At 46.1% G+C, this 19,195-nt stretch overlaps 1 protein-coding gene across 1 annotated transcript in view; it reads left to right on the forward strand.

The window, feature by feature from the left end:
* Positions 1-6,876: 6,876 nt before the first annotated feature.
* PAPPA (pappalysin 1) overlaps positions 6,877-19,195 on the forward strand; it is a 256,529-nt gene continuing 244,210 nt past the window's right edge. Inside the window, exon 1 of the mRNA XM_036854577.1 lies at positions 6,877-7,672. Coding sequence (XP_036710472.1) covers positions 7,252-7,672 — 421 coding nt within the window. The 5' untranslated portion in view covers positions 6,877-7,251. The remainder of the gene's footprint in view (positions 7,673-19,195) is intronic.

Consider the following 19,195-nt stretch of genomic DNA (forward strand, 5'->3'; position numbering starts at 1 on the left):
ATGGTATTTGTCTTTCTCTGTCTTACTTGCTTCACTCAGTATGACAGTCTCTAGGTCCATCCATGTTGATGCAAAGTGGTACAAATGAACTTATTTACAAAAGAGAAATAGAGTCACAGATGTAGAAAACAAACTTATGGTTACCAAGGAGGAAAAGGGGGAAGGGATAAATTGGGAGATTGGGATTGACATATACACACTACTATATATAAAATAGGTAACTAATAAGGACCTACTGTATAGCACAGGGAACTCTACTCAATACTCTGGAATGGCCTTTATGGGAAAAGAATCTAAAAAAGAGTGGATATATAAATATGTATAACTGATTCACTTTGCTGTACACCTGAAAGTAACACAGCATTGTAAATCAACTATACTCCAATAAAATTTTAAAAATAAATAAATAAAAGGTACATGCAAACGAATAGAAAACAACAACAACAACAAAAAACAACAACAGAAAAGAATTTGAAGGACTCAAGCTGAGGTAAGATGAAAGAAGCAGGGCATTATTCTGGAAGTCACACGTAGGCAGGAGTTACAGAGGTTCCCAAAGAGTTCACCCAGTGTTCACTGATCTATTCAGCATAAACCATAGGAAGTTAACCCCATGGGGGATCTCAAAAGGCAGAAAACTCAGGCTCATCTTTAAGAAGCTTAAGACCTGTCACAGAAAGCAAGACAAGGACATAAATCCAACAGTATAGGAGAGGAAACAAAGCTAAATAATCCTCTGGGAATGATTTATTTTAATATTTAATAAAGAATAATGTTATGGAGAAGGTGACATTTGCACTAGATTGGAGAAAAGCATGTAGGTTAGAGTTTTGGTTTGGACATATATCTTCTAGCCAGGTGATTTGGGGTAAACTGCTCCCTTTTTCTGAACTTGGATTTCCTCATCTTTTAAAACAAGCAGAGCAAAACCAACCTAATTGAGTTGTGAGAATATGTACCCACAGGTCCATGAATGGCATACAGAAGGCACTCAACAAGTAATGCTATTCTTAATTGGTATAGATTGATTTCATCAGAAAGCATTGCTGGATTAGTTTCCCATGGAAAGGTCTTCACTGAACAACAATTAATTGCATGCCTTCAATCTCAGATGATATAAAATGTGGGCAATTGGACAGTGATTCTGCAACTTCTGGAAAAAACAGAGTTGAAAGCATTGTCCATTATGTGACTTAAGGCCTCTTCTCAAATAAGCCACAGGATACATTTGTCCTGGAATTAAGCGGAAGGGTTTATCACACATTTTATTTTCCATTCAACAAAAAAAGGTGAAACATACTGAATGAAGAAAACTCCCACCATTGCCCATTTCTGATTTCTCACAAAGCATCCTTTTCTGCAAGATTATGGAGATATTCTGATTCCAATTTAAAATATACGAAGATTAAAGGTAGATTGGGGCAGGCACCCGCCAAGCAGTTAAGAATGTGGACTTTGAAGTGAGATAGACTTGGGTTCAAATGTCATAAAATCCAACCAACTTTACTGAGCCTCATTTTTTTTTTTTAATCAGCAAAATGGGAATAAGAAAAGCTACAGATTGTAGTTTTGAGGATTAAATGAAATCATCTATGAAATCATCTAACCACTCAAGATAGTATCTTTCATAATAAATTCTAGGTAATTATTATTAGTGAAGAGAATAAAAGATAGAATTCTTAAAATTATATGTTTTTCTACAAATAGAAAAAAAATGCAGTGTCAAGCAGTGATCATCTTCAACTAAAATTCTCAGCTTAAGAAATGCCTTGGGCATCTGAGTTGAATAAAATGAAGCTCTTTGGTGTGCGTGAGCCGAAGGACCAGGGTTGGAGTCTAGAAGTTGCTGTTTCAGCTTCCTGGTCATAAATCTGCAGGAAGACTAGAAGAGAACTCCAGTTCATTCCAGGGCCACCACTCGGGGACACAAAAGTTTCAAAAACTAGAGAGGAAAGCATCTGGAGCTCGCCAGCTGCACCTCCAGCCAGAGTGGTCCCTAACCCCCATCTAGCCATCCCCACCTCAGGCATGACAGTGTGATCATCAGTTCTCTTTTCTTTGTGGCTTTGTAGAACAGGCAATTATTAAATCCTGAGATTAATTTTCTTTTTCAGATGGAGCTTGGAGATGCTAAAAAAAAATACTCAGGGCTGAAAGTAAAATTTATTTTTTAACATGATTTAAGAAGATAGAAGGATAGGCAGAAAACTGCTGAGCAATTCAGATAAATTAGGTTCAAACCTACCTCCTAGTTTTGTGAAAAGTTGAAACAGTACAGTGCCTGACACATAGCTGATGCTCAGTGCAGACGAGTTGTTATTACTGCTGGCATGATTCTTACAATTGTCAACTCTAGTTCATGTGTTAAATTAGCATAATTAAACTACTGTACGGGAGGAAGTAAAGAAGCTAATGTTTCTCCAGCACCCACTGACATATGTACTCGTCACTATGCAATAGGATACCCATCCCTATCGTCTCATTTAATCTCCCAGATAACCCCGTGAAATCTGTGAAAATGAAAAATGAGATTCAAAAGGTTAAGTGATTCTTCTTAGCCCCCAGAGCTAGAGCCCAGAGTGCTAGATCCAGATTGGCTGAGCTCTCTACTATTTATTTAGTCTCTGTGATTCAGGATTGTTTTTCTTTTTCTCCTGTAAAATGGGATGATTATCGGACTTCCTCTGTCAGCTTGTTCTGAGGATTAGATGGACTTATTCCTATAAAAAGCATTTAAATATTGCTTGGAACATAGTGCATACTCAATAAATGTAAGCTGTTATTAGAATTGTTCTTTAGCAAAGGTAAGATGTGAATCCAATTTCTTCTCCAAAGCCCACATTCTTTTTAGTCACCATCACATGGGCAGCCAGTGAACTTCAGTAAATCTGTCTGGGTGTCCACAGATGCATCATCTGGGGAAGGGGAGGCTGGCAAAATAAAGAAATTATGCATTTACTAAGAGCCTAATATGTTCATAGCACTGACCTTATTGGCATCATAGGAAGAACTAAAGAAGCATAGAGAAGCAAAAATATATACATACATACATCTACACATGTATATGGATTTACAAGTCTCTCTGTGTGTGTGTATGTGTGGGTGTGTGTGTATTTTTTTTTTCCTGAACCAGCAGCTATAGTTATGTGCAAAGTGCTGGACTAGGCATTTGGGGAAACACAAATATGAATGCAACAGACTCTGTCCCACACGAAAAGGGAGACAAGCAGATAAATAATTAAGTGTGATAGTTGGCTTTGGGGATGTGCCCAGAGAAATTCAGAGGAAGTTTTATGAGAGACCAGAGGAGGGAGCCCTTCAGGATGGTGGGGGAGGGGTGTGGTGATATAACTGTCCCTTGAAGATCCTTACCCTAGATGGGTTCTAATCTTGTAGGAAAAAAACATAAACAGGACACCAGGAACAAAGGAGGATCCTATCTAATCAAGTTCCAGATTCTACCAGACAGACAAATGCTTGCCTCGGAATTCTGAGGTAAGAATAATCCTTCTGGCTTGGAGTAAGAAATAGGTGGGGCTCGGACTATAGATGAAAGCTGACAAAAGCCTCAGGGGCCGTGAAATGTAGATCCTTGGAAAGGAGGAAAGGTTGCTCATTTAATGAGCTCCTCCAGCATATCACACAGCACAGCATGCTCAGGACAGCTCCGTGATAAGGTCACTGAGATCAGAGAAATCCAGTGACTTGCTGAAGGCCATAGGAACCCAGGACGGGGTGACTCTGAAATGCATACTTTGAACCAGCCTCACTCATTCAAGCCCTTCCCAAACTTTACGACTCCACTTAGATATTGCCCTCCAAATTTCCAGTGAACCCTTATACCTCCTTGGCAAAATGCCTTGCTTTTAGTTATTACCAAATAAAATGAATATTGAAGGAGTGTATCCTAAGAGGGGAGGAACAGTTCTTTTCGTTCTAAAAAGTAGTTTTTAGAATGAAATTCCCCAGAAACAAGGGGCCTTTTGGGGGGGTGGGAGGGAATTGACCAAATATGAGATGATTAGATGGGAATTATTGCCATATTCCAGTAATTAGGGGCTCCATTACATTTCAGGTTTGGAAGTGATCTTAGGAATCTTCGACTCCTGATCTTTCATTTCACACAGGAGCAAACTGAGGTCAAAGAATTCACAGTCAGAATCAGAACTCAAGTCTCCTAACTCTCAGATGATTGCTCTTTGAGCACAAATGATGAAAGGAGACGGGCCAAATCCACGAGAGATTAAGGGATGGAGTAAAAGAGGGATGGCAGCATTTGATACATTATTTGTTATATATAAATAAATAAGAATGTCATGCATAAGCCAATGATAAGGGTGGGTCATGAACCAAGGGTTACATTTCATCCAGTTCTATTCGCTCCGTTAAAAACAAACACATACATGCACACCTAGATACATACAGGCATAAAAGTAAGTGTGGCTTCCAAGACAGGTGGGATAGAATAATAAATGTATGTTCCATGAAAAGACCAGTGAAAGGCTTTGCCAGTTGCTTCCAACGCATTTAGGGGCTGAGGTCCAGAAGCTCAAGGAGCAATGAGACTTGGATCTGTCCATTCCTTCCCATCATGCCTGCCACAGGACAGAAATGGTGACTTGGCCTCCCAGGTTTTTGTTCGTCTTTGACAACAACAGTGGAATAAAATGGATTTATATAGCGTTTTTATAGTTTACAAAATATTATACCCCAAAGTATATTTTAACCTCAAAACACATTTGTGAAACACATATCCCATTTTAAAGGTTCGGAAGTGCAGGGCTAGCTAAGCGACTCGCTCCGCTGATACATGGTGGAGTGAGTGGGACTTAGAACTATAAGTCCCGTGTTTTCACTCTTGGTGGGAGAGTTGACAAAGTCCCAAATGTCTAGGAATATCCAAAACTATTGTATAAAATGACTTAGAAGCCCTTGGAAGGAATACAGTTTCCAAATACCTAGTAGCCACAATTGAAGTGAATTAGTAGTCAGGTTCCAATCTCTATTGAGAAAACAGGGGGATTTTGCAGGATATAATATATGTAGTTCAATATAGGTCTTATTATTATTATTGAATGTCAATCTTATGACTTTTATAAGTGACTTGGAGTTGCAGAAAGTGAAAGATTTGCCTAGGCAAATTCCTTATCCATGGCATTATGCACCAAAGATCATCTTCTTTCAGCCAGTCTCTGGAAACATATTTAGGATATAATGCCATTTTCATTTTATAACTGGAGAAGCTGATTTCATACATTCTTAGTCTAAGACTATATGGCAAGTTCTTCCCAAACCAAGATCTGAATCTGGGATCTCCCGTCTTCAGAATGGTGCCATAATCCCTGCACACCACATTCCGGCTTTTATAGGGGATGTCTGAGTCATTCGCTCATTCTACAAATCCGCATACTTTCACCAACACATATTCTCCACCGGTGTTCACTCTCCCTGAAGCATGCAAGAATGACCCCAGCTCTCAGGCAGGATCTGGAGCAGCCCTGAGGACAGGAACACATACATGGGAGGAAAGTCGAGTTAATTCTTCCAGCTCACTATCCCCATGCAAACCTCACACAGCATATTTCTATCACTACATTATTTGAACAGACCTGTAACTAATAATTTGTAATCCACCACTGCTAACTCATTTTAACTTATTAAACACTTGGAAGGGAAAAACAAAAACAAAAAAAAAAAAAAAAAAAAAAAAAAAAGAACTGTTTTGCCATAAGGGGGAGCCTTTGAGTTCTACAAAGAGGGGGAAAAAAAGAACAAAAATATATTACATATATGTCCCAGTTCAAAACAGATCTACAAAGCAGCCAATGGTTAGATCCTTACCTGTGACTTGAACAATGTCAGAGCACCTGAATTTCTTAGGTCAAAAAAAGAAGGCAAAATAATAGGGGTTTTTTTTCATTTTTTATATAAAAATAAAATAATTTCTAACAACCAACAGAATATTTTTAAGAGTATTCAGGAGTATTCAGAGACCTAGTTGTGCTGAGCGTAAAGCTTCGGGAAGGCAAATGCCTCAGAAAATGCCTTTCCTGGTTGCTTCTGATGGTTCCGTGAGGGCTTTGGGACAACATTTGGACTAGCTGAAGCCAGAAAGCACCCGGGGCTCAGAGAAGAGGGGCACGTTCATCATTGTATAACTTTAAGGGAATTCTGAGAGGGAAAAGGAGAAAGGGAGAAAAGGAGAGGGAAGGCAAGAGAAGGGAAAGAAGAAGGGAAAGAGGGAGAGAGAGAAAGAGACAGCATTACAACAAAATCTGAGAATCAAGTTTCAAGACTCTTTATGTGCTATAGAGAAGGATGAGGTTTACCAGCAAAGTGCAAAGGGGATCCTGAGAGAAGAGATAGATTTTTCTCCCGCCAGGAGGAAAAAAAAAGGGGGGGGGGGAGAGTGAAGGAGGGAAAAAAGCAAGCAAACCAAAACAAAAACAGGAATGTGTGTTTTGAGCAGGAATGAGGAGAGCTGGGAGGACCATAAGGGGGTGTGTACAGAATTTCATTAAATTGTTACTTTAAGATTGTCTTCTTAAAAAAAAAAAAAGGAGGGGGTGGAGAAGCGGAGCGAAGGAGGCAAACGGGAAAGTGGAGGAAGGCTGGGTAGCTCGGCCTCTCCAAACTGATTGATTAGTCATGATCCCCGCAGTTTTAACTGGGACTCATTCAATTGGGAAGGTGGAGCGCTCGGGAGCAGATTAGCATACGCTTGTTTACTCATCTTCTGAGGGATTTTTCCCCCCTCTTTCCTTTCATTTTGTGAAGAAGGAGGGAGGGGAGGGGGGACGGGGGGGGGGAGAAGGGGGCTGTGGCTTGTGTTATAAAGGACGCAAAAAATAAATAAATTAGAGCATCTTTTGGGGGGAGGGAATTCAGCGGATCAGTGTCTTAGAGGAGCTTTTTTTTTTTTAAGAGCGAGAAATCATATAAAATAAAATGAAATAAAACAAGGAGGAAGGCAACCAGCTGTTAGAGGGGGGAAATAAGGCAGATAAAGGAGCGGGGAGAGAAATTAATTGCCAACCAGGAGGAGTTGGGCTGTATTTTTCAAAGGTGGGGGGAGTGGAGCACACACCTTGAGGAGGAAAGCGAGAAAGAAAAGAAAAAAGCAAGTGGACGGGGGGGCTCGCCCAAGAAGGGTGAAGAAGCGAAGAAAGTCGAGGCGCCGAGGCTCCTCTAAAGCTGGCAGCTCCGGGCGGCGGTGCAGGGGCGAAGGGGGGGCGGGGGGGACCGTCGGACATGCGGCTCTGGAGTTGGGTGCTGCGCCTGGGGCTGCTGAGCGCCGCGCTGGGCTGCGGGCTGGCCGAGCGCCCCCGCCGGGCCCGGAGAGACCCGCGGGCCGGCCGCCCCCCGCGCCCCGCCGCCGGCCCGGCCACCTGCGCCACCCGGGCGGCCCGCGGCCGCCGCGCCTCGCCGCCGCCGCCGCCGCCGCCGCCGCCGGGCGGTGCCTGGGAAGCCGTGCGCGTCCCCCGGCGGCGGCAGCAGCGGGAGACGAGGGGCGCCGCGGAGGAGCCGAGCCCGCCGAGCCGGGCGCTCTATTTCAGCGGGCGAGGCGAGCAGCTGCGCCTGCGGGCCGACCTCGAGCTGCCCCGGGACGCGTTCACGCTGCAAGTGTGGCTGCGAGCGGAGGGGGGCCAGAGCTCTCCGGCGGTGATCACAGGTAGGCGAGGGCGCCCAGGCAGGCGCTGCACCGGCCCTGCGGCCCCAGGGGCGCGCGGGTGCTTGGGCGCTGGTGGCGGGATCGTTGGGGGCTGGCGGGTGTGTCTGTGCGGGAGCCGCTGTGCCGGCGGCGCGGCGGCTCCGGGGCGAGCTGCGAGCCTCACTTTGCCCCATCTGCGGAATGGGCGCACTCGGAAGGCGTCTCCGCCTAGTCCCGCTGGAAGAGCGCAGGGAGCGCTCCCGGCCTCCCGGAGACCCGCAGTTGGTGAGGGCTGGTCCCCAGGGAGCCTCGTGCACGTGAACCGTGTTTTGGATAGTGAGAGGTACTGTCTCCGTTTGGGATGGAGGAATGACCCAGTTGGGATGCATGTGAAAAGTGGCTAGGGGACCGTTGATTTCTTTGGCTTTTTAATGGAGGTGACCCTCCCCCTTTACTTAGCCCCGTTACCCTGAAAGCCTACAAGGACAAGGTGGTTGTGATCGCCAGGACTTAGAAGTCCTCGAAGTGCCCCCAAAGTTGCTCTGTGGTTGCTGCCTGCCTCTGGGATTCACCCCCTTACCCCAGGCACACACAGACACGCGCACACACACTGCCATCCCATGTCCTCGCTTTCAAAGCCTGTCACTCGGGGCTGGGGTGAGACTTTGCTCACGCACACCCCGCCAGTCCTCCCCCGACTAGGCTGCGAAACGGGGCGCTTTTCTCATTTGGGACTTTTACGAGCCCGTAATGAATTTGAGTTCTCCCTCCTCACCCCCCCACCCCCCCCCCCCCGCCGCCCCCCGCCCAACAAACACACACACACACACCGTTCTACAGCAAAGCCTGTAGTGAAACCGGACACTTTGGGAGGGTTGCAAACCTTAGAAATGCACCAACATCCATTTTTTCCCCCTCCTAATGAATCTGTGGCAATGCCTTTAATAAAACTGGGGGGCGGAGGGGGGCGGCGCTGGAGGAGAGAAGGAAAGTTTTGCCTCTTCTGGCTGGGAGATTCCCTTCCTGCACAAACAATCTTGCCATGTCCTAGGACGTCTCAAAGTGAGAGTAGGGGTTCCCCTTTCGCTGCAGCCAGGAAACGTGTGGAGGCGTTTTGCGATCCCACCCCCTTACACACACTTTCTTAGAAGGGAAAGCTCTGAGTTCTTCCGGCAGTCCGCTTCTTTCTATCTTGGCGTGGACTTTCTCAACCGTTGCGCTAACTCTGTCCTATTTACATCAAGTCCATTTAGAGGACCCAAACTCCGCTGCTATACCAAGAATATGCCCCCAAAGCTCCCACTCTCCCGCTACCAAGCCGAGAGCTAGAAAGTGACTTTCCCCCATACCTGACGTCATCACATGCTGCTTTTTTTTTTCTTTTTTTTTTTTTACCCCCCCCCCCAACCCAGGAAGGAGAGGGAAACTGAGCTTATTCACTTTTAGCCCTCAAGCCCTAGTCAGCCAGAGGGGGTTATAATGTAGAGTAGAGGGGAGACGTTATTCATAATAATAATGATGATGATTATAATTCAGGGCTGTGGTATGTTTACTTCTGTTTCGGAACATAGGAAAAACACAGAGCCTGCAGATTGGAGGGTTTTTTTGTTTGTTTGTTTGTTTGTTTTAAATGAGTAGATCTGATTTTTCCTAGTCTTTACCTGTCATACCAGTGATTTGGAAGGCTTCTCCTCCAGAGAGGAGAGTGCAGGGTTATATAGGTATCATCAATGAAAAGGTAGTAAATACATTTTTTCAAAAAAAAAAAATATAGCACCTGGGATTCCACAGGAGCCTGCTTTATAAATGTCTGTAATTCAGACAAGGAGCCTCTCTTCACACACGCTCTTTTGAGGACTCATTCGCTCTCTCACACAAAGATTGTGCAGTAAAATCCTTTAATTGGATGGGGGACGTTACGTTATTATTGCTTGTATAAAATGCCTGGTCCATTTTATGTGTGGAAATAACATTCCTCTCAAAACGAGGAAAAAAAAAAGTCACCGCTGCCGTGTAGCACCAGAAAGCTCAGAGCTTTTCTCCCGAGGATTCTGGTGGATTTTTTTTTTCCCTCCCCTAGTTGAGTCTGAGCCAGATTTGCGGTGTGTAAACACCTGGCCTTGAGCCAGAAAAGACTCATTCTGCGTATCCTCCACACGGTACAGACTGTTGGACTAAAAAGAACCTGCTTCTCCTTGAATTAAAAAGCAAACAAACAGAGGTTCTTTGCAGAAGCACTTTTTCAGCTCCTTCTTTCGTGTAAGTTCAGGCTGGGAGAGGCCGGGCCGAGGTGGGCAGTTTGGATGCCGGTGCCAAACCGTGCCCTCCCGCTGCGACCTCGGGTGCCCAGTTTGCTGCCTGACCTCTGCTGGCTCTCTCTGGCTGGGCGTCACCACTTTCGTAGGAATCCCTGGTCACCTATCTTGAGAGAGCAGGCATCTCTCAGCAGGGACCGCGCTGCTATTTCAGGCAGAGGGTTGCTGCCTTGCTGTCAGGCCAGGCTGCCTTACATCACTCTTTGCTGCAGGATTCAATTGGGTTTCGTAAAGGTCTAATTTTATGGTGCTGTTAACCGGGTTTGTCGTCTGGCAGAGGCAGGCCTTGCCGCTCCTGGTAGGCGGGCTATGCTCCCAGATCCGCCTGGGATGCTATTTCTGCCCCGGTTCAAACTTCACTGACACCAGTTCAGACAGGCGCTTGGAGAGGCAAAGGGAAGGAGTGAAGGAGCAGTTTGCTTCTGAAGCTCAGAAAACATGCCTTTTATTTTTTCCAAAAGGGAAGAAGAGAAATATATATAAATACATATATATATATTTTATATATATATTAATAAATAAAAATGGGAAGGCTTATGCAGGCATAAACAAAGCTAAAGTGAGAAAGTGCCTGTGTGCAGGAGTCTGAGGGTTGAAGAGCCCACCAGCGATGGATGGTCTGAGGGTTGAAGAGTCCCTTTAAGGAGATTGTGAAGAGGGTCCTTGGAGGTTACCCAGGCCAGTTCTTCTCTCTTTGGCCGAATAGGGAGACAGAGACGCGGAGAGGGAAGGGATGTGTGCTGGATGGCACAGCTCCCCAGTGCCAGGAGCTAGGATTTGATCCTGGGCATCCCCGCTTCCAGACCTTACCCGCTGCACTGCTGAGAGAATGTGTCTGAGAAGCACTGTCACCTCCGACCCCTCACAGACCCACCACCCAGGCACAGCCCGCAGCCTCGGTGCTCGGCAATTTGGGCTCCCTTTCAAGTCTGGGGGCGGGGGGCTTCCTGACACATCCCTTCGCCTTTGTACCATACCAGGCAGGATCCAGACCCTTGCCCCTCATCCCCAGCTGCCCTCCCCCACCGTACCCCTCCAGTTTGACAGAAAGAGAAAAGAGGAAGAAAAAGAAAACAATAGACCCAATTTGCTGCTCCGTGGAGCAGAGGCCCTGAGCAGCAGTTAATCTTGTTAAAGTTTCTCCTGACCTGTTAGATAAGTGAAATGTGGACCCCACAAGTGCTGCCCTCCTCCCACCCCCAGCCCTCAGTGATCCAGAATCCCTGCTCAGAAGGAGAAAGGGATTTACCTGAATCCCCTCCAGCACCTCCGCTTTCCATGCTTTTTTCTTTTGTTCTAAATATTGGACTGTTGAGTTTACCGGCTACTCAGAAGAGACTTTTTATTTCCTCCCTTCTGCAGCCCCTACTTCCCGCAACCCAACCAACCCCCCAAAAAGAGTGCCTGCATTTCCCCAACTTCAGAATTGTAACGGGGAAGGCTAGATTTCAACAAGTTCATGTATTAACATGGTTCTGCCCACAACATTCATTAGTGACACCTGGGGTCTAGGATATTGCAATGGTTAGAAGCCAGTTTTAGTAGCTGGGTTGCCTCTGCGTGAATCTACCTCTGCCCCTAACTGGTTGTGTGACCTTGGGAGAGTTAACTGATTCTCTGGGCGTCAGCTTCTTCATCTGCAAAGTGAGCATAGCACGAGTACCTGACGCGTTACATGAGCTCATACGTGGAAAGTGCTTAGAACTGGACTTGGTAGATAGTAAGCACTCAATAAACTTTGATCTTATTATTGGACATGATTTTCCAATGACCTCAGTCTTGGCTTTATGGACTGAGGACACTTAAAGGCAGGAAGGAAAGCAACTCTTTCTGGGTGCCTCCGAGGTGCCGGGTACTGCGCTTGCCTTGTGTCTGCGAGTTTCACCCTCACAACCGCCCTGGAAGGTGGACGTTGTCACCTCTGTTTTCCAAATGAGGAAACAAAGTCTCGGAAAGTTGAAGCGACTTAGTCCAAAGTCCCACGGGCTCTTCCGGTGGACAGAGCCCAGATATGAACTCGAGTCTTAAGTGCCTGTTTCTTCTTCAGCAGTCTTTTTGGAGAGAGAAGGAATGACCCCCATTCCCTTCTTTAGACCTGCTGCAGAATGTCGCCACTCTTTCCTGCATCTCTTTGTGCTGACCATATGCCTACAGATTAAAGGGAATAAGACATGAATCTAAGTCTCACATGGAGCTCTGGGTTTGACTTGGCAGATCTGTGTTTCTTTTCACGTCAAATTATCAGGCAGACGGGGCTTGGAATTTTTGTTGCCAGTGACTTGCTGTGTGATTTGAGTCAAGTCACTTTCTCTCTCTATCCCTTGGTTTCCTCCTCTGTAAAATGGGCATAATGATATCAGGACATTGAAGTGGAATAAACAGGCAGAAAGTGCCTGACACAGAGCCAGCTCATATTAGGGGTTCAGTCAATGGTAGTCGGATCCAGTAAGTAACCACCTTCCCTTTCCCAATTTGCCAGCTTGGCCTTCAGAAAGTAGGACCTGTTTGTACATTGTTAGGGCTTCCCCTCTTACGTTGCTGGGGAGTCTATCTAGAGTAGACAGTGTATCTTGGGGAACAGCTGGACCCCTTCAGATCCCTTCCTTGAACTTTGATTTCCTCTTCTTTGACCTATTTGGATGACCCCTTGGTGATAAGAGCCAGAGGAGGTCCAAAACCACTGGACCAATGAATAGGAAAACCAGTTAGCATCCAGAGGGAGAATGCAGAAGCATTCTCAGGAACAGAAGCCAGACTGGTCACAGTGGGGTCCAGGTCACAGCTGTGTTGTCACATGCCTCTTGCTCCTTCCCCAGACGCCCTCCGACCTTCACGTTCCCCCACTCAGCCATTCATGTGGACAGATGGGGTAATGGAGGCTGCATTGCTCTTGCCCCTCTACGCAGAGGAAGGCAAACTTGAGGCTCAGAGGTGCGGGGCTCAGGAACACGGGATTTGCGTGGTCAGCTGGGAATGGACTGAATCAGGCAGCTCATGGTACAACAGGGAAACTGAGGACCAGTGTCACGCAGGGGCTGAGAACTAAACTGTATTCACAAAGTGCCCCTCTCAAGGTAGCCTGGGAGATTGTTTAGTCCAGTAGCTCCCGTCCCCCACAGCACTGAGAATCATCAGCTTTTTAAACATCCTGATGCCCAGGCTGCACCCCCCGGATTCTGATGTCGTGGCTCAGGGGTTGGCCTGGGCACTCGTGTTTTTCAAAGCCTTCTCAGGTAATGTGGAAGGGCCGCCAGTGGGGAGAATCACTGATCCAGTCTGATGTCTCCCTGCTCTGCAGGTGGAGAAACTGAGGCCCAAGAGGGGAGTAGCATTTCCTGCTTATCCAGCTGGTTGGTGGCAGAGCTTTGAGAGAACTTTAGCTGTCCCAATTCTGAGTGGCCAAACACCAGAAAGGACCTTTTTTCCATTCCCAATTCCCCTGCTGACCCTAAATGCCTAGGAGCAGGGGGGCAGGGGGTGGGGGGGGTGGCACTGACATTCCATTTTTCCAAAGCTGGTCCTATATGTGAAGCTACACCCTCTCCTTCTGGTGCCTCCTTTAAGGAGCAGACAGTCCTAGAAGGGGGTAACGCATGGAGTTCCATGCATCTGATTTCAAATGGATGTCTCACCGTGCTTGAGAGGGGAGTTTTTTTCTGAGCAGGAATAAGGAGTGTAAAGGAAGGCGGGAAAGCCCAGCTGTGAGGCATTCCCCACTTTGCCCCAGGCTAGTCCCTCGGAAGGCAGGCAACTGTTCCTATTATTTCAAACCCCCTCACCTTGAGATCACTGTGAAACCAGCACTGGCTGCAAGGTGTCTTAGATGAGGAAGAGAGATGATTCCCCAAGGACCCCAGGTAGGAGGACCCCCTATACAAGCAGCTTGTTCCTCGTCTACCTATCGCCCAGGACTTAGGAATCTAGCGGGTGCCTGCTTCTCCCCTCACCTGCCGCCCTTTCTCTGGAATTTAATTTCCTTTTCCTCAGTGTCTCTTATCTTTTTTCTTGCTGCACTGAGGACTCTCCTTCATGCCTTGATGCATTTACTGGAAATGCTCAACTCAGAGCTGACTTGTGGGTCTTGGCCCCTTGGTTCCTTTGAAAACCTGGAACTGGGACCTAGGAGCTCTGGGCTCAAGTCCTGGCTTGGTCTCCTGTGAGCTGTGTGACCTGGGGCCTCTGGGGAGAGAGTTTCAGGTGTGGTTACATTCAACATCCATATCTTGCGGGTTGTCACGGGAACCAGGTGAGACGATGGCAGGAAAAGCTCTAAGCCAAGATCAGGGCCCAGTCCATAGGTCGACAGTGGTTGGAGGATCCAGAAAGTGAGAGATGTGAGGGGTTTGTACAATCAAGGTCATACCTGGAAAGGCACCTTTATTATCATTATTCACACTGCAAATGATAAACACTGATCGAATGAGCAAACCTTTTCCTACGCGTGACCTCGCCTGGAGTCCTTTGATGTTGGAACTTAACAGGTCTGCCTTACTTGCTGTGTGACCTTGACAACGTAACTGCTCCTCTCTGTGCCTCAGTGTTCTCAGGGTGCACACTGAGGGGTCGCAGTGGAAGAGGGGCTTTCAAACTGTGCCCCACAGTCTTAGGAATGCCCTGGGGAGAGGCTGGAGGGGAGCCCTCTGTCTCCCCGCATCTTCCCTTCACCTCTTCTGCCTAAACTGTGATTCTTCGGATTTCTTTTGAAGGAATGTGCAAGTTTCTCAGTGACAGAGTTTGAATAGACATGGACTGACGTTGTTAACTTTGTTAGGCATCATAACGGTATCGTGATTATATATTTTTAAAGATCCTAATCTGTTAGAAATGTGTACTGATGTATTTATGGGTAAAATGACGTTATGTCTATTTTGTTTGTTTAAAGTGTTCCAGAAAAAAAAAAAAATAGGATGTTGGGAGGAAGAGTGGTAGATGAAAGAAGATTGGCAGACTGATGATTGTTGAAACCAGGTGACAGAAACGACAGGCTTCAATACTTTTTTGTCTGTCCCTCTGTGTGTGCTTGAAGAATTCCGTCATAAAAAGTTTAAAAGGGTTTGAGAGCCACAGGAGGAGCTGAAGTCTTAGATCCCTGCGTGTTCTGTGAGCTGCTAGGTTTCCAAATGCATTTCTGCAACTTGGAGCAGGTTAGGGACTCTCCCAAGGTCACACAGAGAATAACTGAAAGTCAGCGTGCAGTCCAGGCTTCTGACACTAGGAGCTCCCTCTGCCCGTCTCCCTGCACACCTGCAAACGCAGGTGACTGACCATCCTGGGAGAGCTTGAGGGGAGGGGAAGGAAAGGAAGGACGGGAGTCTTAGGAGGGGCATGTCGGAGGGGCAAGTGGCTCTTGCAGCACAATAAGTAGTTTTTGAGTGAGGGCATTCCTTGCTGTGTGGAACCTTTCCACACACTGTGAAGCATTTCACATCCTTGGTTTTGTGCATAAGAATCGCCTAGGATCTCCTAATCATTGTGACAATCCAAAACACATTGTGACCACTGACACGCCCAGGCACACACATACACACACTCACTCACATTTCCACATACCCCTATTTCTCATTTTTCTGGCTCCTTATTTCTCTGCATCTCCCATTGCCCTGGAAGCCTTCTAGAACCTTGTAAAGCCTGGTGTGGGCATGGGGGGTGGTGAGCTGCAGTTGACTGATCTCAGAAAGAATTGACACGCTCAGGCAACAGGGGAAAGAAGCATATGTTTACTGAGGAAGTATTTTGTAGTGATTGATGGTAGAACTCAAGAGTCAGAGTGCCTGAGTTTGATTTCCTGATTCTCCCACCTGCCAGTTATATGACCCTGGGCAAGTTACTTAATATCGCCAAGCTTCACTTTCCCCTCTGTAAAATGCGGATGATACTGGCACCAACTTCATAGGGTTATTTTGAAGATTAACTGGGCCTCCATGTGGAAAATGCTTAGTAATGGAATCTAGACGATGGGTAAGCACCCAGTAAACGTTAACTCATATTGGTTTTATGTGTCCGGCCTCGCTACACATTATTTCTAATTCTCTCAATAACTCTATAAATTAGACGTGTTTATCTCCTTTAGCAGAGCCAGGAATTGCCTTTCCCTCCCTCACCACTCAGGAAAGGTTTATTCCTATTATCTTAACGTAAAACAAAAACTAAAAGGAAAGGCAAACAGAATAAACATTTCATTGTTTCCTATTACAAAAGCAATGTGTGTTCATCGTAGAGAATCTAAGAAATACAGATTAGAAACAAAGGACAAAGTAAAATTTGTCCATCCCTGCCCAGGCATTCAACAAGTATTTGGTGAGTTTCTGCTACATGCCAGGTACAGTTTTTAGGTCCTCAGTACAGAGCAAGGAACAGAAGAAAATATCTCTGACCTCAGGGAGTTTATATTCTGGAGTCGGGGGTTGAGAAGGAGGAGGAGACAGAAGATAAATGAGTGAGCAGATATATCACGTGATGTCAGGTGAATGTTTATGAAGAAAAATAAAGTAGAGAAGGGAGGAGGCCTTGGGGCATCGAGCAGGAGGAGTGGGGGTGGGGCTGGGGGATGTCAGGGCCAGCCAGGTTAGTCCTTAGCTTGCTGTGTGACTTTGTACAGCTCACTTTCCTTCTTGGGGCCAGTTTTCCTCATCTGAACAATGGGAGTAAGGAGGAGTGTATCTGTCTTTGTCCTTGAGACCCATCTAGCAGAGATTCCCGAAGATTCTATAATCCCCATCAGGACTGACCTAACACAGAACTGCAATGTTAGCAGTAGTTCCAGGAGTGCAGCTTCCTCCGCTCGGTGGTGCCTGTGCCCCTCAGGGACCAAGTGCCCACACACTTCCTGCTTCCTCTCCCTCAGCTACACTCATTCTTTTTTTTTTTTTAATTAATTAATTAATTAATTTTATTTATTTATTTATTTATGGCTGTGTTGGGTCTTCGTTTCTGTGCGAGGGCTTTCTCTAGTTGTGGCAAGCGGGGGCCACTCTTCATCGCGGTGCGCGGGCCTCTCACTGTCGCGGCCTCTCTCGTTGCGGAGCACAGGCTCCAGACGCGCAGGCTCAGTAGTTGTGGCTCACGGGCCCAGCTGCTCCGCGGCATGTGGGATCTTCCCAGACCAGGGCTCGAACCCGTGTCCCCTGCATTGGCAGGCAGATTCTCAACCACTGCGCCACCAGGGAAGCCCTACACTCATTCTTGAAAAAGGCCATGGTGTTCTATCTTGCTAAGGTATCATTGACTGATACCAACCTAGAATGTTGCTCTTCCAGGGACATATATACTTTAATGTCTCCTTAAAAAGCTTCCTATCCAAAAGCAAAGTACCAGTGGGTAGAATGTCAGTCAAAGACTGACTGAAGACATTATGTAGGGAATATTGGTACTTCCCAAGAGCTGGAAGCCATCTCGTTAATAATAATGCTAATAATAGCTGCCATAAATGTTTTTAAAAAACTCACTAAGTGACCTTCCCAGTGATCACATCTTGGCTAATGGTTAGAGTACTCGAATTTCATAATTTCTTACTCTATTGAAGCCATTCCAGGCAAGTTCCTGGACACTGGTGTAAGCCACTGGCCTTTTAGTCATGCTTATCATTTTAATCACGTCACTTCATGATTAAAATACTAAAACTCTTGAGTCTGTAGCCATCTGTTTGCCTATTTTACTTCTGGGAATCCCTAGCACTGTCATCCCCAGATTTTTCTTCCAACAAGAGAAAGAAAATGTTTTCCAGTATCATTTGTCACAAACCCAGGGTCCATAGAACCTGGAAGAGTAGGAGAGGCGACCCTGTTTCAGTTTTGCAGAACCTGAGAAGGTCCCAGGTTCCAGTCCGTTTGAAGGGAACAGAGACAGAAACTCTAGGAGGTGGGGGGGGGGGGTGGTGTCACAGCTTGGGATCTGAGTATGTGGGTAGGGGGAGCATATGACTAATTGCAGATCCCTGATCTAATCTTTTGCCTTCAAGAAACTGGTGGTCTAACCTGTACCTGTCACCTTTGTAATCAAGAAACTCTTCCTATATCTGTCCCACATCCATCTCTTCTTAATTCTTTCTGCTCTATAAACATGAAATGTGGCTGAGCAGAATATAACCAGATGTGTTTGTAAAGAGGGGGTTATTTCCCCCCATGAGATTGGAGATCTTTCAGCTACAAAGGCTGATGAGAGTACAGAGAAAGGTATGATAACAGACCAATCAGGAACAAGGTGGCCTTGCCTTAAGAGATGCAGAGTACACAGAAAACGTAAAAAGGGAATACATACTCTACTCTGTTTGGTGAAGAAACATTCATGTAAGTCCAAAGAACCAAGGTGTGTGAGGGTCAGAATCTAAACCATTTATTTCAAAGATGAGAAACCAAGGGGTGGTGAAGAAGTGACTTGTCCAAAGCAGTGACCTTGCTGGGTAAGATCCTCTGTCTTCTGAGTCTTAGGCCAGCGCTAGGTCTGCTTCTCTCCTGACTTGGCATGCTTTCCCATGGAATAAATACCATCTCTCTGCTGATGAACATCATTTATCTCCAGACTCTGCTGGACTCCGGACTCATAGATCCAGCTGTCTACTGGAAATGTCAACCTGCACTTCAGACTCAACATATCCAAAATGGAATTGTCTTTCCTCCAAAATTTCTTCCATCCTCATCCAGTGTCACCTGCTCTAGATATATCTCCCACCATGTTTATTCAGTCATCAATTCCTGTCTATCCTGTCTTCTTAACATTTTTATAGCCAACCTTCCCCCTTCTTAGCTTAGGCCCTCTTCATCTCTTGCTTTGACTATTTCCTTAGTATTGTAAATGCCCACTTCTCTGAGCCTCAACTCCTACACATCCTTCAACTTCCCACAGTCAAATCTTTCTAAAATGCAAATCTGACTGTACTGCCTCTAGCTATAGGCCTTTCAGTAGCACTGGAATTATCTACAGTTCCACCAGATAGATGCCTTAGGCTTTTTTCCCATCATTTTCATTATATAACATACCTCCTAAATCCCCAGGCACCATTTTGCAGGACACTTAAGTCTCTGTAGGATTCTGCTCAATGTTCCGCTTTTCTGGGAAGCCCTTTCTGACTCTTCCCCAAGTATAACTGGTTCCCCCCTTCCCTTATCCATCTATCTCTACTATACCTTCTGCACACGTTTATCGAAACACCTGGAATTCTTTATCACATTTCATTCTCTGCATATTTGGGGTCCTGTCAACTTCTCCACTGCCTAGCCAAGTGCCTGGCTTA

Source organism: Balaenoptera musculus, chromosome 6 (genome assembly GCF_009873245.2).
Source record: "Balaenoptera musculus isolate JJ_BM4_2016_0621 chromosome 6, mBalMus1.pri.v3, whole genome shotgun sequence".
Classification (NCBI taxonomy): domain Eukaryota; kingdom Metazoa; phylum Chordata; class Mammalia; order Artiodactyla; family Balaenopteridae; genus Balaenoptera; species Balaenoptera musculus.